Below are 27,152 nucleotides of genomic sequence, written 5' to 3'. Positions count from 1 at the left end.
TTAGAGGTATTCTAATTTACTGAGATGCACAAATAGATGTATTTGGGCATCTATAGTTTCCAAATCCTCCTCCTCCTCCTTCTCCGCTTGTCCCTGCCAGAGACTGAGGTGCAGTGGTGCCGCTTCCCTCTGTCGCTCCATCACTCCCTGGCCCACTTCCAATGCTTTTAGTGAGAGCTATCTGTCAAGTTATGAATAATACAGGCCCAAGGCTGGTGTTAGCTTGCTAGCTAGCTATGTGGAATCCAAATGAGGTCTACAGCAGGAAGAGAGCACTTGACTTTTAGCTCGCTACCACGCTCTCCCTACCAAGACAGGCAATTACTCAGCCCACAGCCCCAGCTGCAGCCGTGGCAATCATAAACGTAACCCCTCACATCCCTGTCTGCACACATGCTCTGAAGCTGGGCACATTCTGCATGTATAAGCACACACTCCAATCCCCAGGTTCCAACAGTGCTACAGTTGTCTATGCAGAGACACAAAACAAAGCTCACTCGCCTTACATGACAGTAAATCCATATCTATTCTGGGGGTTGGGAGAGCGAAAATACAGTGTGCATTTAGACATTTTTTTCCATAAAGTGCAGAGTGATAAATGAGCCGAGCACTTTTGAAATTGTTTTTCATGGAGGACGACGAGAAAGTGAAGGAACTGTGTCTGTCACTCTGCCGTCAAGAGTTTGAGACACCGAGCTCCAAAAATCTATTAATCAACGGCGGAGTTCCTTCATCATGTCTTATCTGTTAATTAACAGAAGACGCAGCGTCCACCTTTATCGTGCTCATTCCACAGGGCTATCACGTGTATCAGGTATATGACACATGCATGGTCGCATAATTAGCTTTGCACCTAGGCATCTTTAGGTGACAGTGTTAACCCATCCATCACTGCTTCTAATCATCTGCTGGAGAAGAAGTGTGGGATGTAATTACAGAGTGCTAGGCAACGACAGGCTTCACAGGTAAAAATAGTCACGCAGGATGAGAGACCTCGGTATGTGTTTGGCATGTGGGGCGTGTGTGTGTGCGTGTGCGTGTGTGTGTGGTATGCATGCCTGCGAGTATTGAGGTAATGAGATCTAGTTAGTGATGCTCCAGAGTGTCTTATTAACAAATAATAACAGCACTCCTTTGTTTTTTACTTCTCCTCCCATCTATTATTCACACCTCACAGATTTACTCATGACTCATTTATAGGAGCATCTTGTGCAACCTAGAAACTAAATGTCACCCAAAACATTCCCTGTTAGGTGCATTTGAGAGCATGTACATTATGTTTCTCCATCTGAGATGCGTATAAAGACACAACTCTCAACTAGGTTTAAGCATGTGGGTTGAATCTTGCTGTTGCAATCCAACAAGATTGTGAGGGGTGTGGGGGGGACGGGATCCAGCTTTGCCTGCATGTGCACACACACATAAGAGCCAGTGACAGAGTGCTATTGAACCAGATGAGTTGGATCTTGCCGGATCAGTAACGAGGGCTGTAGTGAGGCCATTCTGCCATTCAAGCCCCCTGTTGCGAAATCAGCATGAGGCCCTGTGTACTTTAGTTGGATTTTCTTTCCGCTGAAATTGCCAGGTTGGAGAGCGGCACTCAGCTGGGAATGCTGCTCTACATGTGAAGTAGGTTGTGTGTGCGTGTACATGCGCGTGTGTGTGCGTGCGTGTGCGCGTATAACTCGCATGTCTACATTTGTGTCATCATGTTGAGAGGTCTTTCGTAAGCATGGATGTGCAGCATGTGTGAGTGTGTATCTCTATCTGCTCTCTTTCTCCAGGTGAAGAGTCTATTCGGAGGGCGCCGCTTCAGTCGAGAGCCCTTCATGTCAGCCTGGTAGCACTTTACTCAGGAAGAGGTGGACCTAAAGTTCACCATCTGTCTTGGCTGCAAACACTCAATGGACCGTCTCAGCGCGACTACAAGTGGTTTCATACCTACATCTACGTATAAATACGTTTAAACGTGGGAAGTAACATTAAGGCAATGTTTGTCTGAATTTATTTATTTGGTTCATGCGCAGGAATGTCAACCCTAAAAGAGAAGATGTAGTCACTGGCTAATTTCCATTGGTAGTCCCCAGAGGAGATCTAGCACAAATTGCTAATAAGATAGAGGATAAATACAAAATAAAACCTAAAGAGATGTATACAGAGCTAAAGAAGAAGAAATGTCATTCTGTAGAATTTCTAATATAATTTCATATAACACAGAAAATAATAAAAAGTAGAGATGCTCTAATCCAGAATTTTCACTGCCAACGATACACATATCACAGCTTGCATTATTGTTTACCAAAATTGCTAAATACATAATAAGCCTCAGGTCAATCCTTTCATGCCTATGTTTGAATTATGCCATAAAACTGCTAAGTCTGTATTCAGATTGCTGAGACTCGGGACAGGGTATATGATATAATGAGCTTTAAAGAAGGTTATTAATTATTTATGAGTGCGGCCATAACTGCTCAGTGTGTACAGTCGTGTGTAACCTGCCAAAGGACTACATTTGTAAATTAGTTTTAGCCACAATCTTGAACTAGATCCTGCTGCAGGTTTCTCCCTCTAAAAGGGAGCTTTCCTTTCCCTACCATATGTGCTCAGTAGGAGGGATTGCTGCAAAGACATTGACACAATGCAAGAAACTGTTCATTGTTGCTACATGTTCGTCCAGGAGGAGTGAATCCTGCAAGACAATGACTTGATGCAATCTGCTTGGTTTCCTTAGACAGAAAACTTTTTCACTAGTTTGAAAGATAAACTGAACTTGACTGCTTGGTTTGATCAACTAGGATCAACTGGACTGTATGTATGATTGAATTGAATTGACTATTTTTTATGAAGTGCTTGGAGATGACATTTTGTTAATGGCGCAATGTAAAAAATCTGAACTGAATTGATGGCTTTACTTTACACCACTTGTTCTATTAGCAAAGTTAGCACTGACTTACATCTCTAATTTGAACAACAACCTCAACAGTGTAATTTATAGCTTGTCAATAGTTCTGTGAACTGTCAAATCTAAAAATATATTTATTTTGATATATTTATCTCTACAATATAAAAGACTAAAATATAAATTTTGTCTAAGTGTGCAAAATATTTGATTCAAAACTTTATTCTTATGGTGGTTCCTGTGTTGAAGTATTGAATGAGTAAATACAGTATAATTTGACATGTTAGCTCTTGAAGCAGTACTGATCAACAGTACAATGACTTGGACCCATTCATAGCACTGATTCAGAAAATGTTTTTAAGCAAATCTGCTTGGATATGCCAGTCAAGTACAAGTGGTGGGGGAGGGGGGAGTGGCTAAATTTAGGAAACTTTAAAATATTTCTGAAAGACATGAAACCATTTCATAGAAAACAATACTACAGCTTAAATTATAGACTTCTTTCCAAGGAGTATCTTAAAAAGACAAATAAATTAGGATGTTGTAAAGGACGTAAAAATAACATCAGATGTTATTTTCTCTTCTACCATTACAAATGTAAGCATTTTCATAAATTTTTGCAAAAACACCCCATTTATTTGTCACTAACCTAAAGCATGTGCAAAGTCACAACTTACAAAATTCTGCTAAATTCTGTTTGTGCTATTACCATGATGAGCACTTCAAGCAAGACACCCTCCTGAATCTGTTTGATATTTATTTTTCAGTAAACTGAGGGATTGTCAGAGTTTGACATTTCCATTTCTGAAACTATCAGAGCAGCACATCTGGCACAAGTCATTTAAAACCTTGTTCTTCTTGTTTGTGCTGATGTTCAGTTTGAGCTACAGTAAATTATTGTAACCACATCTAGATTCCTAAATGAATAAGTTACTGGCACTTGACTAAACTATTACTATCACCATTACTAGTGACAAGTGAACCTAACAAAGAGACCACTAAATGTCCAGTGTGCACGTTTGTTTTTTATTTTTCCTCGGTTCTGCAGTTCCTGCAGCTGATATATGTGTGTTTGAAGTGTTTATAACAGCTTCTGGATCGAGGTGGTTTTTGGAGCTAAACCAGAAGCTATTGTAGTTCAGTGTGAAAACTCTCACAATGCTTGCAAGTGTGGCCAACTCATGGATAGTTTTGATCCTTTTATTACCTTTGTTGACAAAAATGAATGTACAGCCCACTTTTGGGTGCCATACTGTTTGACTAAAAGAGGATTGATGCGAGAGTGGTTTCTGTTAAGATGATGTCCACCAGTTATGTTTATCCCTACAATGATCTGTCACTCTGCTTGTCCACTTCCTGCTGCTGAACTCGTTGAGTCATTGTGCCACTCTGCTGGTTTCTAGCTGCTCGCATATCAGTCTGAGTGCTTTCAGTGCATGACAAAGTGGAAGGAGTAGGTGTGTGTGTGCGTGGGGGTGCGTGCGTGCGTGCGCGCGCGAGGAAGTAAACAGCATCCCAGCTGCAGAAATGGCATTTAAGTGTCTCTCCCCTTGCACTCCAATAGTACTGCAGACCCATTACCTCAGTGCATGCCTCCATGTGCAGCTACAAATGTGTTCCCGAGCTATTCCTCCAATCATCTTGGTGCTCCCGTGCGACTCACCCGTCTACCTTTCTGTTCCGATCGTTTTCTCATTCATCATGCTTCCCTTCCTGTCCTCCTGCCAGAGGTCTTTGCTAAGGTGTAATTTAGCCCCCGCTGTTCTCTAATTTCTGCCGTAGTCGGGAGGGGCGTGGCTGGCCACCTGACACCAGGGATACAATCTGTCAATCATTACCCACAGCCAGGAAATTGCGTTCAAAGTGAGAGTAATTATCAAGCGTGCCCCGTGTGGGCCAAATTGAACACCTTCTCGCTTTGGCACGCAGAGAGAAATATGTCTTCAGTGGCAAGGCCAGGTGGATTTGTGAGGCTTTTATTGTTGCTGAGAGCAAGGTGAGCGCTCTTCTCCTCTCGCTGCATCTTATCCTTGGGTTCTGTCCTCATTCTTCATTTATCATTATCAAATCCTTAAATATTCTTTTAATGTGCTCTCCCCCGGCCCACCTCCGATGTCTCACAAATCAAACAAAGGAAACACATAAAATGACTAGTTATTAGAAAAACACCACATCTTTGTAGTAGATAAAATCATGACGGTATAAGAAGGTCGTGTGAACAAAAGAAGCATTTTGAATTCCTATTTGCAAAGCCTGGGAAGACAATGTGGAGCAAACCCTCCATAAATACTTTTCAGCATATCGTACTCAAAGTGGCTGTAAACTGCCTCTTCACCTCCTGTGGGCTTTAGAAAATTTACCAGTAAATGATAAACTTTGACCAATTACAGATCTCTTGCTTTCTTGGCAGTTTCTTTCATGTTGTTGGCAACCATAAGCAAACAACTGTGGATTTTTTCTAAAGTGACTTATCTGGAGTTATAGTGACAAACTTTTTCATACAGACAACCAGCAGCGTTAGAGCAACAACAATGAAGGAGACATTAAAAGTATTATGTTCAAATCCTCAGTGTTGGTGGTTTTGAATGTTGGCTCAAAACCACCAATAATGAGACATAGGTTTAATGTTCCCTAAAAAAAACCCACAGAGTCAATCTGCATGAATTCTGAGGTGCAAAAAAAAAAAGACAGAGTTTACCCAGAAAAATTTTAAAATAATGTGATAAGAAAAAAAGAAAACAGCAGCAGCATTGAGATGACTGTTTCCAGATTTGGAACCCTCCAGCTTTATATTCTCTCTCTATGATTATTCTGATCTTTAACAATTTAAACTTAAGCTTACTACCAAAAGCACCTTTGTGTGAACTGTGTAAATTTTGCTTACTTTGCATATCGAATTTAAGGCACAAAGTTTAAATCGTATTCAGGACATGAACTCCAGCGTTTGCTTTACCTTCTCGTGGCCTTTTTAATTAACGTCAGACACTGATGCCTGTCATAAGCATCTTAGTCAATCACGTGCATCAGTGTCGACTCATCTGCAGCGCACTGCCAACCAAACCTTGTTAGAACAAGAACTGCATGGCTGACCTATTAACCTCATAATTAACAATGTGTCTCTTCTGCTGCAAAGGGACTTTCAACTGTTTAATCTCATATATAAAAGTCTGTCCATAGCTTTTATCTGATAAACTAATAAACACATACTACCTTCCAAAATCTCTTTGTTTTTCCCTCAGATCTTTTTAGCTTTGAGAAGCTCATTGTTTGCATTCTTACACCAACTGTTTAGGTGAGCAACAGTATTGGACCAGACTGACTTAAAATAAGACACAGTTATCAGAGTTCATTTTTTCTTACTCTGATAAAGTCCTGATTTGATTTAAAAGAGCTAACAAAACTTTTTCAACTTAAAATATGGGGGGAAAACAAGTAATTTTTCAGCATTACAGGGCAGCAAATTGGAAAGTTAGAAGTGGCTAGATGGGTTAGACTGCAGCATTGCACTGCTTATATCTGCTATAACTACAAATACACAGTGGATACTCTCTGCCTGCAGCAGGCTCATGCAGAATAATAACAGAACCAGGTAGCAGATACAACTCAGTCTAATATATTGGTTTATATGGTTAGGATAGGAGCCTTTGTTTATATTGATATATTGCAGGGAAGGAAGAGTGATATATTATCAATAATGAGTCAGTCTCCACAGAGATAGATCTCTGTGTGCAACTGCTGACTCACATTAAACAGCTATCAAATGGGAATAGTAATTTGCAAATGTGACTTTTTCAGCTTTCCTGCTTAAAGGTTGCCAGGTCAGGGTGTCCTAAACACGGTTTCGACCGTGTTCATTCTTTTTTTTTTTTTTTTCTGAATAAAGCACATTTAATCTCTTCCAGTAAAAGCAGTGCCAGAACGAATGCCATCATTAAGTTGAAAGTTTCCTAAAGACGTTAACATCGCTCCGTTGTGGTCGTGCAAACTACTGACTGTGACTCGGTGACATCACTCATATCCTTTTATGATGCTTTTCTTAGGCTTCCACTACAGTTTATTTCACTTTTGTTTTGAAGGAATTTATCCTTCAGATCTTTCCATCTTGTCACAATAATAAAAAAAAAACATTCTTGTCAATTTTGGTGGTTTAAATGTAAAACAATGTTTTCGATAAATTTGCACACATGAAAAAGGGCTGATAAAAGGCGATATCCTCCAATGAATTGAAGCACACTTCCAGAATTTGCCCGTAAGCATGTTTAGGAATTGGAAAAGAATACCTTAGAAACACACTTTCATTTGATAAGTGCCAAATATTTTTTGCTGACCCTTACTTGCATTCTACTTTTCCATTTCTAACTGCAGTATTGATATTGAGTACATATATTTCGTGACACATTTTTTATCTTCAAATATATTGCTGGTCCTATTCAGTAAGCATTTTTTTTTCCTTAATCTGGCTTACGTTTTTTTCCAAATACATTTGTATTGTATTTTTTGTAACCAACTGTTAACTGCATGATTGCCAGGACAATTGTAAAAGAAATCCTTGATCTCAAGGAGCTCTATCCTGGTTAAATAAATGTTGAAGAAGAAAAAGAAGACACCTAGAAATGCTTCACACTTCTGTTAAAGTATGCTATGGAAATGAAAGCAGATGAGGTTTATGGAAAAAATACAAAGAACTCAATGTTTCAAACTTTTTTTCCTCCATAGACTACAAAAATACACACACAGCTCTGAAAATTGCATCAGTTTTTTCAACTTATGTTACATTTATTCATAGAGAAAATCGTAATGTTTTATTCTTAGGAAACAAACTGTGTGCACACATCTAGTTTAACTGCTTGCCATACTCCTCAGGTGTGTCCATCAAGATATTACTCTACTTAACAGTTTTTGCACGGTAGCTGATATTACGCTCAGCTCACTTAATTCTTTTCGAGTGGTGATGACAACTTACTTTTATGAGTTCAGTTAACTTAAAATTCAAAATTTCCATCTAAAATGTACGTTTTACTTTAAAACTAAGTAAAACAATTAAGTTTACTGCAGCCTTAATACCCTACGTCTCATATTATGATATAAACTTTGCTCGACATTCACAGAAGATAAATCCCTCAGTACCAACCACAGTCCAACCGCCATTTCTCTTGAGAATCGACTGCTGACTGCGTCAAAAATTGGGAGTGTGCATTTTGTTTATTTAAGAGGAGTTGTGTTACTTATGAGTATTCAATACCTCTCAGATGTTAACTTTCTGACACAGAGCCAAGCAATTCTAATGGCTACTTGGAAGGCAGTAATGACTAAAGCAAAGTTTTCATAATTTAAAACAAGTCTGACTTCAAACATCAGTAATTTTGAACGGCATATTTAAAAATGTCACTGACAACAACCAGTCCACATTATAATTTTGGCACCAATATGATTTTGCATTTTTTTGTGTTTAAGAAAATATTATAAATTAATACATAATGTAAACATTCACATAAAGTTTCCTTATAGGGTTTGAGCTGTTTGATAAACTGCAGCTGTTGCCTACAAAAAAACCAATACTACTTCACTCTACAATCTAGAAAGCTACTGACAAAACCAAGAAGTATTCATAAGCATTCACAACCCTAGGCATGTAGAAAAATTCCTTATGAAGTTGCCAAAAAATATTTATTAAGTTTAATGCAAGCAATGTATCAAACACTTCACAAAACTAAAAACTGGTTCCAAGTTGTGTCAAATGTTTGAGGATGTTGGAGGTATGTCGTCCTTTTAATGTGAGCAAAGTTTTAACATGTTGCAACTGGTCCAAGCATCACCTGTTTCTGTGAAATAAGAAAATATTTTGAAGTGCTTTGGCCGCGATGCCATCCTGGATATTTTCTAAAGCAAAATATGGAGCATGTGCAATACATCACACATTACTGGAACTGATAAGCGGAATCGTTAAGCAATCAGCTTAACAACTTCAAGGAATTGAATTACTGAGAACCGGTTCTCGATTCCCATCCTAATCCTGTTTGGAAAACTAAAACAACTTGCAAGAGCACACATATAAAATTATTTATGTTAAGCTATATTTTTAAAAATGAGTCATAATATACTTTTGGAAAATTCTGTTATTGATGTGAAAGAACTTAAAACTTTGATTTTAAATAAAATTCAGTCTCTATTTGAAAGAAACTAAACGATTTGAGTATGTCTGACTTAAATTTGTCCAGGCTAAATTTAAAGCAATTACTTGTTACTAATTGAAGCATTTTTTAAAGTTGGATCAACTATTCTCTTTTGTCAGTGTAGGGCCAGAACAGATTATTTGAAATTGTGCAACCAGATTATATTTTGCTGCAAAATGGAAGATACCGTGTGTGTAGTCTGCATAAAGACATTATGAATGCCCCGTTACTACAACATGTTAATGTCTGCAGAGTCTTTTGGCATTTTCAGGACCTGAAAGCTGAATGTGAAGTGCAGAGAGAGGTGGAGAATATGGATGCACCAACGTTAAAGGCTCCAAAATTGGGGCGGAGGAGAGGGGGGAAGAGAACGGAGGAGCTAATTAACATATTAATGACCCCACCTTCCTACAGCTTCTGTCGGATAGTCCAAATACTTTGATAAGTATGCAAATGAGAGCTGCACCATCTGAAGAGGGAATTAGCTCTGCCTGAGACAGCCGAAGGAGGAGGAGGAGGGGGTAAGCGGAGAAAAGGACGGAAGAAAGAAAGGAAGGAAGGGAGGAAGAGAGCATTAGAAGGGGTAGGGAAACCAAAAAAGGGGCAGGAAGGAGAAGAGAGGAGGAATGAGAGAAACCAAACCCAGAGAGAGTGAGATGGGAGGGCATCTCAGGCGAAGCGATGAACTGATATCTTCTTGTTTGTTTTAGCTCTCTTTAATTATCTGATCTGCTCGTCAGTTTGCGCGCGCGTGTTGGCGTAGAGGCGGCGATGGAGAATAGGGGGGGAAAAGCTTTTCATTCCTGCTCTCAAATCAATACGACAGTGTCCGTCAGAGCTGCAGCGACAGGTTTAGGTTTCGCAGGCAAGACCGAGGCTGGCGTTGTGAAGAAATGACCATGAACAGAGCAAAGCAAAGGTAATATAACATTCTGCAAAAAGCAAGAGCAGAGAAGCAAAAACCTAAAGTAGTAAAATATAGTATGCATGTATGGATGTTGCACAAACATCCATACATGTAGACCCAATTTTGTTTCATTAAAGTATGTTTTTATTATAACAGGCAGTGACTACAGATTACATCAAGTAAAAAGGTGGAAATCTTTAGCAGTGATCTGCTTTATCTAATCACAAAAAATAAAATAAAGTCAAAGAACGCAAGATAGATGATGTAATGTCTATCTTCCAAAGAAGAAACTTACTGAAATCTTTAAAACTGACAGTTTTATTAACCATGTATATCAAGGGAATTAACTATTTATCTCCTTTAACCAGACTGCGGTGTTGAGACATTCACCAGTGTGTAATTTTCGGAAGAATATTTTGAATAATGTGCAGGAAAATTAAGAAACACTCCAGTCCTGCATAATGGGAGGTTCAGATGGGAGGTTCAGATATATTTCTGTCTAAATKTTACMGCTCCKYTTCCTGAGCTGCACAGAAATATCTGCACAAATCTTGGCCTTTGTTAAAAAAAAAAAAAAAAAAAAAAAAAAAAAACGAAGGGAATTCTTCACTGAGCATTAGCACCATAATTAGCAAGACCCTGTTCTGTCCTAGTTATGTAAGACGGCTGTTTTGTCTTTTGAAATTGGATTACCGCAGGAGAAACCATTTATTTCCGGAAATGGGGAGACTTTCTTTTTTCATCCTAGCGACTTCACTATAAAGTCTCCAGTACAAAGATAGCATTTGCTATTCAACTCATGCGCCGTACTTACACACCCCAATAAACATGATTAGCATGGCAGACTGTAAATATGCAAATGAGAGGGAAGATGTGTGGAGAATGTTTATAGTTGGGGCTTTGAGTGTCGCACAAACTCTCCACCCTGCCCATTGTCTGAAAAGCAAAATGAGGTTAAAAACAGGGGCCTCTGTTAAATTTACCCTTATTTTTATTCTTTGGTAAAAGTAATTCATCCATAGAGTTGTGATTTTTTAATACAAAAGGATGCATTATTATCAACCTTTTCCCTACTTCAACTGGAGCGACAAAAGCACACACATTAGCTGGTGAACTCCTCTGTACTTCAAGAGTCAAAATGGTGGGTTGGTGAGTAAAAAGTCTGACAAGAACCCAGAAGCCATGAGAGTTGTAACTGGTCCATTACTGACTTATATATAATGTATGAAACTGAATTAAAAAGTTAATCAGAGTCTATAAAATGGACTGCAGGGCTCAGCTGACGTACTTGTGTATGAGCACATGCAATGCTATTTGAAAACCCTCAGGAAAACCTTTTAAAATCTGCAGCTAAGTTGTGGAAATTATAGTCCAAAGTTTATTCATCTTAATATATTTCTGTTGCTTACTGGAACAGAATTCTGCAGTACCTGAAAACTGAGGTTTAAAAGTACCTTTATATGGTAGTTCTAGGCATTTCTTTGTAGAAAGTACACCGATGAATAACCTACTTAATTTATAGGTGAATAATTAGAGATGTTGCTGGATTGTATGGATTTTATTTTATGGCAGACCTTAATGATTTTATCATCTCTATGGCAAGCAGTGACAGCTCTTATATCAGTGAATATTGCATTGGTTGACCCATTGCATGACTATGTTATGACCCCACTATGACCATGTTGTGACCCTGATATGATTATCTTCCTATGTCACTACTATAAATATACTGTGACACTCATGAATTGTAACAACGTGATGACCACACAGCCATGCTACAAACATGATGCTGCTATGACCTTCCTATGACTATGGTCTTTCTGGTCACTGACACATGACTCTAAAACTGTTAGAAACTTTCACAATGAAGGGTTAAGAAAACTTCAAATAATTAATTCAATTAATTCAAACATACGTCTCCTCATGTTTAGTTAAATGGACAAACATTTTTCCTGCCGTTTGGTTTTGTTCTATAGGTACCAAAAGAGAAACGAGGTAGAAAGATGAGGTAGATATAGTCTGAAATGGCTGACCAAAGCCTTTTCAGAAAAATGTATTGTGCATAAAATTGTAGTATGTAGAGCTCTCAAACAGCAAAAATGTTAATTTCTTTACTATACAACAAATAAGATGTGTGGATTTGAATAGGACCTACAAACATAGATCAAGATTAAACTAGACACAACCCCCACGCCCCCAAATAAAAACACTGTACACACTGAATCAGCACTACAATTGTAATTTAAATATGCAAGATGGGAAATGAAGTCTCCTTTTAGAACAGTTCCTTACAAAAACATAATTCCTATTAAATTCCCAAGCAAACGAAGAAAAATAGGATGTCATATTTAAGCACATTAAGACACTTACAGCTCCGAACATGATGCAAAGTCGGGCATGTTTGCCCCGAAGACTAGCAGCTCTTTGGGGAGAGAGGCCATCGAGCAGTGTTATCGACATTATAGACGCCCCAGCCTGGAGATAGGCTTCACATCGATCCCCTGATTAATTACTATCTGCAGGCACCAGCACGGTGAGGAGAAGAAGGCGAGACAGGAGGAAAAGTGAGAGAATGATAGGAAATGAGGATAGGCTGTGAGAGGAGGGTGGATGAAGGATTGGAAGAGTCCGGCTTGTATTATCTATGAATATCAGCTAAAGGCTACACAGTAATCTTCGAGGTGGAATATTATTTATTGATACATGGGTAGGCTGGGAAGCTTATCTAAGCTGCAACCACGTCCTAACACCGCCAAGGACAAAATAAAATTTACACATTACTGGGGTGGAAACAACTTGCAAAGACGAGTAGAGGACACTGAAGAATCCACCCATGAATTCCCAACTGGGTTACACACAGCTCTCTGTAAATACCAGTGAAAATAACTATATGTGGAATACAGACATGTATTCCAACCTCTTTTAGCATGCAGAACAAACTATCAAACACTGAACTGTTGACAAGCACCCTGAATAGAAAGCTTCAATGAACACTGGGTAGTCAGCAAAAAGCTGAAGTCCTAGCGTTAGTCTTCCATTTGAGTCTAGCTTAAGACGGGGGTGTGTATTTAAATAACATGCGGGAAATCTTTTCACAAAATTGACAGTATGCATCAGGAATCTATTTCATGTTCTCATTAAATCATATAAAGTTAATCCATGTCTAAATAAAAGAATAAGTAGAACAGAGGTATAGCAGTCCATCGCCTCAGACGATGGACTGCGGCCAGATGCTGCATCAAAGCAGCATCTGGCCGCAGTTCCCAAATATTATGGTACTTCTCGGTATGTGTTTGCTTTTGTGCTAAATAAAAATTAAAAGTTTACATGACATAGTGCACAACAGTAAGAACGCCTGGTTTCGTAACAGATTATATATGTATTGTACATAGGTAATCAATTCAAATAATAATTCATATGTAATAATTCAAAATTATAATTTTGTGAAAAGCAGTTATAAGGCTTCTCATAAAAAAATATTACATGCAAAAGGATTTACAAAACATTCATATTCACCAAGTTAAGCCAAAATAGGAGGCTACAGATGGTCATAAATTAACAGTTGTTTAGGAGCCACAAGAGCCGGCTGTCTGGAAAGTATCAAATGTCCCTTCGCTGTTTGGCATTCTCGCAACTAATTCAGAAAATGTTAAAGAAAAACAAAAATACTGGAAATACAACATTATACTGTACAAATTTTACTCTGAAGGGCGTTATATAGTGTCTCCCACAGATTAATTTAATGTTTCTAAGGGCATACGGCTTATTGAACCATTTATACTTTCTCAGGGTTTAAACAGTACAAAAGAAATCATTTAAAACATTGTTAGAATACTTCGGTAAAAGTAAATGTTTGTAGTAAATACAAACAATTCTGAAAAAAATAAAAACGTAATTTCCATCAGCATCAAACATTCCCTGGGTGGCATTTAAAAAATCCCGTATGAGATCTTCCAAGAGCTCAGACAGACAGAATGAATCAGATGACGCTGCCGAAATCACAGCAATTATGTTCTTGAAAAAAAAAAAAAAGTTAGCTAAGACCTTAGCTTTGTCAAACTGGAATCCAAAAACACTTCTGTAGAATAAAAAGAAAGGAGACACACACCCTTTATCAGACTAAACAAAGACGCTGACAAAGGATCTCCTCCATCCTGCCAGACCTATAAATATTTAGAAGCATCGGAGCTTTAAACAGTAACAAATACTCTCAAGCCTCCTGTAAAAAGGCTAGAGAGAGGATGCAGGTAGGAGACGCTGCAGGGATTGTCCACTGTCTGCTACTAACTCTACTTAACCTGACTAGAGTCGGCTGCTGCTTGTGTGCTCACTGACATTTTCCATGCATCCGCAGCAAAACAACACACAGGAGACCAACAATAGTCTTAAGTGACTTGACAGAAGGCCAAAATCTTATAATGCTGCAAATACATCAGGAAGAGCAGTCATTGCACTTTACATAAAATCCTAGTTTTAGTGTGACAATAGCTCTATTTTATGTTTTTTTCAGGTCATAAAAAATAATATTACACAAACATAACCAGCTATAATACAAGATTTAGTTTGGAAATTATGTAATTGATGCACTTCCTAAATCATTATTTAACTACAATCACCTACAATTTTGTGTTCAGTTTCATTAACCAGAACAAAGACAAGTTACTATGTAGCTTGTAACTGTAACTGTCAGCTAAGATTTTCAATAGCAGCACAATGTAAAATCGAAAGAAATTCAAGAATTCTTTTAAATTCTTTAGCATCTTGGTAGAGAAGATCACCGAGATATTTCTAAGGCTTTCCAATGCGATAAAACCACAGTGTGGGCTTTTATCAACAAATAGAGAAAACATGCCAGAGTGGTGAACCTTCCCAGGAGGCTCCGGCTTACAAAAAAAATCCTAACTTAATATCTAATCTGAACATACTTGCCGAAGGAAAACTTAGATTTCATGATTTAACAATAAAAGAGAGTGAGGAAAAATGGTTTCCCTGGAAAAGTTCCCAGACCAAAGCCACTTGCTTGGACAAATGGCTTTTCTCAAATTCGCCACAAAATAGCAAAAAATCATGATCTCCAAGACTTTTGGAAAAATGTTCTGTGGACTACTGAGAATAAATAGGAAAGAGGAGCTTTTTTCCCCTCCCTGTTACATTTGGTCCGTAACATTTGGTTCAAACTAACCCAGAGACTCAAAGAAGAACAGTCCAACATGGTGGTGGTAGTGTGTTGGTCTGCAGCTGGATGACTTGAATGAATTCTTAGCCACGAATTCTGCTTGATACCAGAAAGTCCTGATGGAGAATATTCAACCCTCAGGCCAAGGCAGTGATACTTAACTCACCAGTAAGTCAATTTACAAACTTCACTTAAAAAAATTCCTCCACAGTGAGGAGGAGCACACATTGCCAGCTATCATAAATGCGTAAAAGCAGTTGTTGCGACCAAGAGTGGAACGACTACTTTTTGATTAATCATCAAATTCTTGGCAAAACTTGCAACAAATTGTGGCTTGTTTTGTCAGTTTTCTTCCAATCATGTGTTCTGACAATGACAATGCCTAAGAAAGGGAAAGAGACTTTCACTCCACAAAGCTGGCTTGAAGAGAAAAATAAAGAGGAACAAAAGAAAAAAAAAAGGTAGATCAGACTTATGTCACACATGTGAGGACAAACAGGAGAAAAAGAGGAAACATATCCGTTTGGTAATAAGGTGACTGGTACTCTCTATCTCTCTGCGCTGAGACAACAATAGGCAAATTGTGTGTGTGCGCGTGTGCGCGTGTGTGTGTGTGTGTGTGCGTACATGAGCGCCAGGCGCTTTTCCATTCTCACTGACCTGAAAAGTTCTGTTAATGCTGGATCCACAGGCACTGAGGGAGAAGCAGAGAGACGGAGAGAATCATTATGAAACGGCACCGGCTCCAGCTGAACACACAAGCCATAACACACATAAAGGGAACCTGCTGAAATGTTGATCTCTGTGACTTCTCGTCTGCGTAGGTTTGCCATAAAATAAATTAACCGTGAAACACTTGAAACACTTAAAGCTGGAAACGTGGGAATTAGTCAGTCAGCGTCTAATAAATTTTTTTTTATTTTGATGTTAAAAAATATATTTTCATTATTTCTGTTCACAAATACAAATGTATTGTGTTTAATCTTTTTAAATGGCTTAGATTAAATAACTTTGCATATATTAGCATGTACTACATGCTAAATTATACAAGTTTTTTTTCTTCATTTATTGCTTTTAAATATATTTTTCTAATATTTTAATTTTTTTTTTCCCCACACAACAGGTGACAACCACCATCCAATCTATTTATATAACTTTTCAAGGCAAGAGGTTTTGACCACCCACAAGCATAACTTGGTGGCTTACATAAAAGTAGAATTTTGGCAACATTTACTAATTTAGTGAGAAATTTAAGCAAAAGCATTTGATAAAAGACCAGATTTTTCATCTTGGGCACCTCATCTAAGAAGCAATATGCAAATCATCTCATTCAGTTTCAGAAGAGATATGGTGTCATTTGTAATTGACACACATCACAGATGTTTGACGTATAAGAACAAGTCATTTGATCAATAGCAATCCACTGAGCAATCAATGTTGAGGCTGCACACAGACCTCATTTAAATCTTTACATAGCTTTGCCTTAGACCTTGGCATTTTTTTCAAACATTAAATCATTTTGTCTTTGTAATTTCATTTATATGTCATGCATAGAGTACAGATTTTATGTATGTATATATATGAATTGTGGATTGCAAGGATTGTCATACACTTTTATCATGGCAACATACTTTTATTTGTAAAAGTAGAAATGGCACAACACTGTAAGATTATATCTGGATAATTATTGGGGACACAGATTTGCTTGTATTTGTAAAATAAAAATTGACAATACTCGCCATTTAAAAGTGATAGGTTTGTAATTATGACATCAGTCCCTTTATATTCTTGTTTGTTTTTACCTGCCGAATGTTGACTTATTCACATCTATAATTATAATCCAGAACAGATTTGAATGTCAAATAAATGTTGACTTTTAGACCAAAAAGCAGGTGCAATTTGGTCTTAAATGTACAACCACAGTCAATATTTTGCTTAAACACATACTGTCTACACCTCCAAACCAAAGAGGAGTTATAGTATTTATAAAAGTAAAATTTCAGTGAATGTCAGTCACGATGTTCTAAATCAGGGTTGACACTTCTAAACAATGTCTACATTGAGCCAGGATGAGGAAAAGATCCAAGCTGTCAACTGTGTTTTACAAGACTAACATCTCCTCCCATTGAACTAACTGTCTATACAGGTATCATGCTGAGTTGATATTTGCCATTTTTGATAATTGAAAAGTATTTTGTGTTGTAATTTTGCCCTTACAATACAGTATGTTATTCTTGTAATTTTGTACGTGTTAACCATGCCTGACTTACGTAACACTTTGCTGATGTTACACCTGAATTCCCCCACAGTGGGAAAGTAAAGGATATTTATTTTCTTCTAAGTCCGTAAGTTCACGTATGCCCGTACTCGTTGGAAATTAAGGTTAAAATTAATTATATTAAATGCAACTTTTTCATGATATCCAAAGGGCATCTTTATGGTAAGAGCACAACTCATATTTCAGTGAGTTAATTGCCAAGGGAAATAGCCTGAGTGTAAGTCAATTTGCAGTCATGTGTGACAGTTTGGTTGGAGGACATGTGTAGTGATGAACAGCTGCGATTTATTTACTCATTTTTTTTCTTTGCAAATACAAATTCAACTCTATACCTCATTATATCAAGGAGGCATTTTGTTGTCGATAAACAACCATCTCAACTCAACTCAAATTTTCAATGGCACATTAGATGAAACAAATGTGCTGCTTCAGCTGCCAGTAGAAATCGAATATTTGGACATTACTTTTGACTAAATATTGTACAAAAACCATGAGTCACAATGTCATATCTAAAGTGTGGCCTTGAAAATTAAGGAACATTTAGTCATGTTTATATGGGAAGTTATACAGCTTAACACAAGAAAGGAAACACTGTAGCTTACATAGTCCAAAACGACCTGTAGCATCAGCATACTTTATGAGCCGACATCTTGCTGGAGGAGGGCATAACTTTTGAGATTTTCATAACATTTTTAGAATTTAAACGTATCTTTTTGCTGTTGTTTGTTTTCCCCTTTTGGGAAACAATGTTAGGTATTTCAACACAGGTATTAAAAGATGAAGCAAGAGGAGCATCATCTCAGCTTGTTAGAGTGGACTGAGCAGCCTTTTAATGTTTCATTTAATTTTATTCACTTAGAAAATAAATGTCCTCAGCTTTGTCAACAACGTAAAAGGGAGCCATTGTTTTGTGAACTGAAAATGAGAGGCATCTACTCAATGAAACCCTCCCGTTTATTCCGATTTGTGGTGCGTGCCACTGCGATTCCTGCCAATGTTTTATTTTTGAACAAGGCGTTGAGAAGGTGGACTTCTGTTGCTGCTAGATACATATAAAGCGAAGATAGAGGAGGAGTGAACCAGCGAGAGAAAGCAACTGGAGTGTAACTGCTCAGGATCTGCGTGTCTGTGTGCATATACGTGTTTGTGTTGGGAGAGTGAAGGTCACCCTGAATAGAGGTGTGTGTTTCTGTGTGTATCTGTGCAGATACCTTTGGAGCGTGTGCGATGGCGCTTATCGTCTGCATCCACCTCCATCTGCAAAAAAGGCACAAACAAGCTGTTCAACACAACAGACAGACCGGTGAAATTATCTTTAATTTGGATACATGTTCTCTCAGGTTCAGAGTGCTATTTCCACCCTGTCAGGCATTTCAGTTAGCACCTGATGTGCCAGAAGGTTTCATGTAGATGACTGATGGGCAGCATTAGTGTGAATGATTAAAGTGATTTAGAGACTGCACAGTCGATTTTTCTTATTTTATTTTCTTACTGGATAGATGTAACCCGAAAAGCCTCTTTGCGTGAGCCCATCTGATGAATTGACATGAACCCAGCATGCATTAGATAGGATTCCATGTAGCCTGTAGCTGCAGACCACATTACATCCCAGATCTTACTAATTTAAGGTATTTACGTTAACAAGTAAAAAGGTGCAAGATACTTAACTCAAACAAGTAAATTTAGGCAAAATAAATGTGCCAGCAACCATTTCAAAACAGAATTTTAATAATTATAGATTTTATTTACAATGCCCTGTTTATCTTGAGATTGCAAAGGGTTACATACATAAAACAAGCAATTATAATTTCAACCCTATTCAAAGTGTAAATACCAAATACATCCTCCCAATATTTAAAAGTACCTATGCTTACTGCAGCGAACTTTTCCATATTCTGTCAAGTTACTAAATACTTAGTTTTCAAGCTTATGTTATCCCATAAACCTGAGTCCTTCAGAAAGCCGCTGGATTCAAACTGACTTTAAATTAAACTTGAATGGACTCTACTAAGTAGATCACTTCTGAAGGCAACTGGTTGCACCAGATTGTATTTGCAGTTATCCACTAACTGCATACCACACTCGTCATATTTTTATTTGAAGAAGTGCAAACCAATTTAACATATGCACAACTTTGTTGTTCTGTAACATAAAGTCACAATAAACACATTGAACGTTTGGTTTTAACATAAGAACATGGGGAAAATGTCAGGGTTGAACAAAGATTTTGCGGGTTGAGCTACATTACAGATCCCACAGCATGATCAAGAAGATGTCCTTAGCTTATATGTAACCTTAATTCGTTGAGGTCATTCTTGGCAAATCACATATCATTTAAACAGAATTTGTTCCCTGTTATTCTAAAAATGAATTTAAAGGTTTTGTAAAAGTCTTTTAAATCTAAAAATGTTTTCTTGAAACCATCAATACCACCGGGTGCCAAAACGTCTCTCTTTCACTCAAAAAGTATCAGCTTCTCTCCAAGAGGTCAATAAATGATTCCCCAAAGTCTCTGTGGTGTCATTAGCAAGATTCAATCCTTCTGATCGACAACCCAGCCTTCTTTTAAATATACTTCTCCATTTAAGTATATTGACCTCCAGTGTCCCAGTGGAGACGTTTTGGAAATGACTGGCCCAGCTGAGATGTGTCTTCTCTCACAGCTTTCTTGAGGAAGCAAGCGCTCTAGAGATCTCTTGCTTCTGACTATTATGTGACGAAGTATTCTGGCTAATTTCAAAGTGACATTTTTTTTAGAGTCCATTTTCAACACACAATTTTTCCAAGGTTTTTTATAATTTTTTTTTCCTTGTTGCTTTTTTAGCTTTCAATATCTGTTATGCTGAAGTGATGAAATTTGAAACAGCTTTTAGTAATCTTTACATTAAGGTAGGTGGAGGTAGGAATCTTCTTTCTTCTGAGGATACATACATTGCCTGCTCTTCGAAAACATGTTTATTGTCTGAGAAATAGCTCAAGATAACTTAAATCACTCTACGTAGTTATGAAGTTACAGGCTTAGGCTGCTGGAGGACACAATATCCACTTTTTCTCACTCTGCTACATTCTCCTACTACTCTCCAATGTTTAATTACAAGTGTTATTTCAGCTTTCAGCTGTATGTTCTGTCTCTGCTTTCTTTCTTCAGAAAAGCTAAATCGTGTCTAGTGCTCTGTTTAGTTGTGCTACCTTCCTGAAGTAGGACATCAGTAGTGCTATTTTTTATTCAACAAGTATGGAAACCAGCATATAGCATATTTACCTGGCTATGTTTCTGTCCAAGAAAATGCCACTGAAAGAGCTACTACTGCCTTTAATATTTTAACATTGACATTATGTTAAAGAAAAGTGCTTCTTTTGTATATGCTTTGTCTGTTCAAACCCCCAGACTGATGGCCGTTCACTCAGTCAGGTTCTGCTGGGGTTTCCTCCTGTTCAATAGGAGCTTTTCCTATCCACTGTCGCTACATGCATGCTCATTATGGCCTGTAAATGTCTTGTACTTGTATGGTGCTCCAAAGTACTTCACACTACATTCAGTCGTTCCCGATTCACCCACACATTCACACACTGATAATGGCAAGTTACTGAATAGTAGCCTCGGCCGCCCTGAGGCAGTCTTACTGTATGAGGGATGACAAAGTAAATGTATCACAATGTATGTTATCGTCTGTCACTACATTTGACGAGTGAGTGCTTAAGTGCGTCATTTGATGCAATCTGCAGAGATTACTTAGATTTTTTCTTTTTTTTTACAGTTCAAATAAATTTATTTGTAATGTCTGTAATGTTTGTACTTAACTTGTAATCTGTCTGTAATATCATGGATGCTTTTTTGTATCCATGATATCAAACCACTAAAGTTGCTTTCACTTCACCACAGCTTTTTAGGATCAACCTGAAGACGCTAAAATGATTTTGATGAAAATGTATTCTTACCAATAATTTTGTCAATTTATATTATACTTCACATTTTTCATTCCAGATACAAATTACTTCTTTTTTTTGTATCTGGATCTAAGGGCTTTATAATGCTGTAATTATATGATGCAAGAGCATCATATAATTACAGTGACTATGTTTCTTATGCGGCCTGTGATTACAATGATTGAATTGCCAGGGGTGAATTATTTTTTTCTTGGAAATTACTCAAAATCAACATAAATTCCACAGAGACTCATATTTTGCCAGAACTGATGAGCTGACTAATAGATAAGTTTGGGAATTGCCTTCAAAATCTTCACTGTTAACCCTATTCCAAAAAGGCTCAAGGATATGTTTAATGAATATTCACATTTTACCATTTTTCTTATTTTTTGGCTGAAATAATGCCAAAAATATTTATTGTGAATTTTATTTGGCCTCTTTTGTTCTAGTGTCCCAATAAATTTCGAGACTGTTTTGTATATTCATTTGGCAGTTGTGTTGATTTTTCCTCTAAAAACTGGTTTATGACCCAGAACGTTCAAGCTGTTTTTACACCAGAGTAAGCATTTTCCTGACATCTTTTACAGCTATCAGACCTACATATCTCTTTCCTATATAGCTTTATCACCTCAACAACAGATCATAAATTGCGAAGGAACTTGAATGCCAATGAACATTCTTCTGTTATTTCCAGATGCCTCTAAATATTCATGCTTGCCAGGATTGGAAGATGACGGGGGCCGTGTTTGGGTGTCTCTTTTTATTCAACATGATTTATTAACAGCATGCTTGCTTTACTGTAGAGCCTCTCAGTACTAATGGTGTGTTTCTTTATGAATGCCTATAAATGTTTCAACGGGAGAAAAGTAAAAAGATGAAACACAAAGATAGCTTATAAATCTTCTCAGTGTAGAAAAGAAGGAAGCAACATATGGGATTTTGGTTATGGCAAAGAATCCGTAGATGAGGAAGTGAAACACGCATTTTAGCCATTTCTACATATAATGTACAGTTAAGGAGTAAAACAAATTGCACAATGACTTTCAATATTATTGTGGGTTTAAATAAGTAAATCCCATTATTCAATAGTTTAAACTATTGCCTGTATTAACATGAAGACTTAATCTGTCTCTCAAAATATGGCCTAGACATTTTTGAGTCTACTTTTTGTAAAATTGCTTCATGTCAGTGATATTTTATTTGGCATTTGTTTCTGCGACAGCATTTTAATCAGGTCGAGGTTTGGACTTTGACTGGGCCACTGATAACATGATGTTTCGTTTTGTTTTTCTTTCTTAGTCATTGTGTCCTACATTTTTACATTGGCTCTAGAATAATCTAGTATACATAGGAGTTTGTGATAGATTCAATAACTGCAAAATATCCAGAATATGAGGATGTAAAACAAACCAAACTCTGTGAATCCCAAGTACTATGCCATGCTGGTTTCTTCCCAGTCAAGGTACTGTGGGAAACATATTTTATCTGTCTTGTGATTTCCTTTAGATGTACAATTGCAGATCAAAATAAAGATGCTACATACATTAGAGAGGAAACATCCTTTCTCCAGAAAGCCATTCCAAACAAGCCATTTTTTCAGCCTTTTTCCATCTGAGCTTTAACCTTTTGCATGCTAACTGATGCATGTAGCGATTAAGATAGAGTTCTTGGGTTTCTTGCTATTTTCCTCAACACTATGTACTTTGACCTTGGAGAGGTAGCTGTTTTGAATGTATACCTCTTGTGAAAAAAATCTGTTATGCTGTTGAATGATGGACTTCAACATTGTTTGTTCCAGTTCAAGAACATTTAAAATCCTCCTTTAGGAAAAAAAACATTCCAGTGGGGTGGAGAGATCATGCCTTTATAGCATTTATTATGTTACAGAACAAAAAAAAATCTGTTTCAATGCGATGCAACTCTTTTAAAGCTCTGTTTTATTACCAGGATCGCTTGTGACACATTATAGGAAGATAAAATTTTGCTTTAATTAAATTTTTCCTAATTAAGTAAATTAAATGATCAAGCAGCGCCCTTCATTAAAAAAAAAAAAAGAATGACAATGTTATAGCTGTATGTCAAACCTTTGCTACAAATGGTAAATAAAAGGCAACAGCTGTGTTTTAAAAGAGAAACGTGTTAGTAAATGACTACTGATCTAAGAAAACATCCACTTTATCTGATGGTCTTGAAGGGTAGTCCAAAGGGAGAATTCATAGTGTGGAAAATTTAATTTTGTGAATTACTGCTCCATTTTCAAAATAAATCAAGGATAAAGTAGAACATGTTGAAGAGGAACATTATGATGTGCTTCGCATGCCATCCTCCAAACTTATCTGTTCCTGATCAGATTCAGCGATCAACAGCTGCCAGCTGGCTGAAGCCGAGGCTTAGAAATGTTTTTCCAGACATCAGTGGCTCACATCACAGTGAAGATGTATTGGTATTAACTCCAGTTTTGCTTCATGTACATTGATGTTCCTCGACACTTGACTTGGCAGCCGATTAATATAACAAGGAGAAAAGAGAAGAATCTAAGAGAAGACTTTAAGTCAGCTGCAAGATTTGAACATATTAGCTGTTGGTTTTAACCATTAAGAACTGATGCGACATTTGGGTTCAACAGTTGCTAGGGATTGAATGAATTAAAATGAAAAGGAGGTAAAAATAAATAAATAAATAGTCTAAGCTTTTAGACACAAGAACAAGATTTGCTTTGGATTTAAATAAAAATGTAACAAGTCCACAGTCACATACCAGCTCTGATTTTTGTAACCAAGTCTTTAACATGGCATCCAGCTGAATAGTTGAAAACAGCAGCAGCAAATTCTTCGCCTCCACTTTCCCGTCAGAGCTGAGCCCAGGAAACCCGCAGGCCTCTGACGTACCGCACGCCACTGTGGCTCACCGTATGTCGCAGCCCTTCATACCCTGTCTGGCTTTTACGGTCTCTTAGGACCCCATGAAAAAATGTCACAGCTGTAATGAAGGTTAGTGTGCTTATTGAGGATTAGTTGAGGCCCGCTCCTTCCCCCATCTGTGTCTCAATTAGACCCCCTGGATCAATGGCTTTATATTCCGAGACAAATAAACACACAGTTATGTTGATCCCACAGCTTCAAGAGTCATAGAGATGATTGAACCTGTACCATTTTGTATGTTTCTCACAATGAGCTTTGGATGTTTTTCTACATTTTGGTAAACATAAATAAATAAATAAATAAACAAATAAATAAATAAATAAATAAATAAATAAATAAATAAATAAATAAATAAATAAATAAATAAATAAATAAATAGAATAATTTATTTATTTATAAGGTAATAAATGAAAAGATATTATTTTGTAGAAAAAGAAAAAACTTTGGCCAATTTTCTACATTTTGGTAAAAATAAATAAAATAACCACCCCTTTTGAAAAAATGTTTTTGGCAAAAACAAATAATTAAATAAATAAATAGATAAAGGCAAAAAATGATTAGGGCCATTATTTTAGAAAGAGGATGAAGAATACATTTTAAAATAAATAAAAGCCTGGTATTAATTTATTGTGAAAAGTTTTCGAAAACATACTTTTTTAAATTACATTTGACTTAAGCAATCATCAGTCTATTCTTTCAATGGGATTATTTACCTTTTCATTCCCTCCTCTTCAGTTCTTTAAACCTGCAGCAAACAGGATTTTAAAAAACTCCAGGACGATATATTCAACTTGACTTTTTAGTTTTTACAATGGTCAGAATGTCGTTACAAGTTTTAAATTTGCATACGTATATATTTTTTCTTCCATAAAGTCATATCATGTAGTTAATGTTTCAGAAAGATTTTTCACTTTCTAGAGACTCATATAAAGCCTCTGCTCTAACTTTAAAAAGTGTCGTGTAGAGGGAGGTAAAATAAACTTTTGATTCCACAGAGATACTGCAAACAGCAGCTGTTTAAATAGCGTGTGTGTTTGCACTGATCGAAGACTGCATCAATAGAAAGTAAAATGTAAATTAAAATGGCTTCGCTTGTTATTAGTAGGTCTTCACCGTTTGCGCGGAATGTCTTCAATAAAAAGTTTTTTTTATTTTGATCGAAAAGAATGGATTTTTACAACAAATAAAACTTTTTTATTATTATTGCAATATGTTGCATGGTAGAAGTATTTCCTATTGGGTAATGAGGGAGTTGGGACTCTCAGACATCAGTCTTAGCAAGTTGTGTCATTGTCAGTTTTTGGGAGAACGTGCTTCAGTCATGTGGCTCCCAGCTCCACCTTAAGTCACACACATGCTCACATTCACAGGCTGGCTGCTGTTCTGCACAGAGCTGCAGTGCAAAGCTGCACAGGCATTATCGAATTTCACTTCAAACACATATTTACACCATGCATCGTGTAGTGACAGCAAACACGTGTGCCTGAGCGATGCTAAGTGCATCTGAATTAGTGTGAAGGGTTGTGGCGATAGCATCTGAGTGGCTGCTGAGCGAGAAAGAGGGTGAAAGTGACGGAGGCAGACGGGCCAAAATTTGGCACTGATTCCGAAATACTGTGGAAAATGGCTGTGGTTGGCTGGGGAAGGGCAGCTGTGCAGCACTCAGAAGCGGTTAGAGCGAGAGAAGCTGTGATTTGAGCACAATAAAACTATTTATCAGCTGGCCTGGCGATGCCGAGATGCAGCTGTAGTGAAGGCTTTTCTCCACAGAATGCATAGAGGTCCTTCCACAAGTGTTTACATCAGTTTTTCCACATTTGTCCTGCAACAACCACAAACTTCAGTGTACTGTGCTTTGTAGGAACTTTATGGGATACACCAACACAAAGTAGCCCAGTTGTGAAGTGGAAAGAAAATGATACAAGCTCAGCTTGACTGGAAAGAGAGCATCTGTGAAGAGCACAGATTGTTTTTAGAGTCAGAGTTCCCAAACAATCCAGAAGATGTTGTGTTTTTCCTCCTTTATGCCCTCATGTTCTTCTTTCCTAACTACTTTGAGCCATTCCTTCCTTCCTACCTATTATGTTTCTCTTCTTCTTTCATTCCTATTATGTGTCCTTCCCATCCTTCTTTTGATCCTACCTTTTATCCTCCCTTTCCATCTGTCCTTCATAACTTCCCATTGCTGTGCTGTCCTCTCTTCTTCCTGTCTTCTTTCAAGGAAGACAGGAACCTTACTAAGAGGTTTCCTTTCTTACTAATGACATTCTTTCCATCCTCCCTGCCTCCACTCTTTTTGTTTCTGCTCTTTTCTTATTTCTGTGTTTCTTTACTAGTCATTTCATATATATGAAGCTTGACAGAAGAAAATATCTGTCTAAATAATTCTGGTTGGTGCAGATCTACTTCAGTGGATGTTGATTTTAGAGGGTCTTCGTGTCCGAAAGTGTCACAATGCGTTTGTTAACCAACTTGTTTGTACAGTGCCCTTGGCTGTTCTGAAAGGTGCTTCATATAAAATGTATTGTAATATTATTATTAAATGTTTGGCATTAGGCCATTTTGAGCTTTGATTCCCTTTATGAACACTTATAATTTATTTTGACAGAATTCCACTACAAAAACGTATTGAACATCTGCAGAACTCTTTTTTTTAATTTAAAGTCAATCTCGCATTTTTGTGTCGTATCAAATAGTTGTAATCCAACAGGCAGACAAAACAGAACTGATTTGGAGGCTTTATCAAAAAAGAAATCACATAAAAATTCTATTTAAAAAAAAGAAGAAAAAAAATCAAAATGAATATTATCAGCAGACCCAAGAGATTCTAGATACACCCTTTCCTCTCACTCAAAGTTTGACAGTTAGTTT

General features: G+C 37.3%; 1 protein-coding gene across 5 annotated transcripts in view; it reads right to left on the bottom strand.

The window, feature by feature from the left end:
- The window catches only part of myt1lb (myelin transcription factor 1-like, b), a 134,247-nt gene that overhangs the window by 51,904 nt on the left and 55,191 nt on the right, over nucleotides 1-27,152 (bottom strand). For all 5 annotated transcript variants that reach the window (XM_017302503.1, XM_017302502.1, XM_017302504.1 and 2 more), the window contains exons 3-4: nucleotides 18,645-18,690; nucleotides 15,816-15,849 (exon numbers count right to left, since the gene is read on the bottom strand). In XM_017302503.1, coding sequence (XP_017157992.1) covers nucleotides 15,816-15,849; nucleotides 18,645-18,690 — 80 coding nt within the window. The remainder of the gene's footprint in view (nucleotides 1-15,815; nucleotides 15,850-18,644; nucleotides 18,691-27,152) is intronic.

This window comes from Poecilia reticulata, linkage group LG22 (genome assembly GCF_000633615.1).
Source record: "Poecilia reticulata strain Guanapo linkage group LG22, Guppy_female_1.0+MT, whole genome shotgun sequence".
NCBI lineage: Eukaryota > Metazoa > Chordata > Actinopteri > Cyprinodontiformes > Poeciliidae > Poecilia > Poecilia reticulata.
The sequence above is the reverse complement of the archived record's forward strand: the minus strand, read 5'-3'. Positions and strand labels throughout refer to the sequence as shown.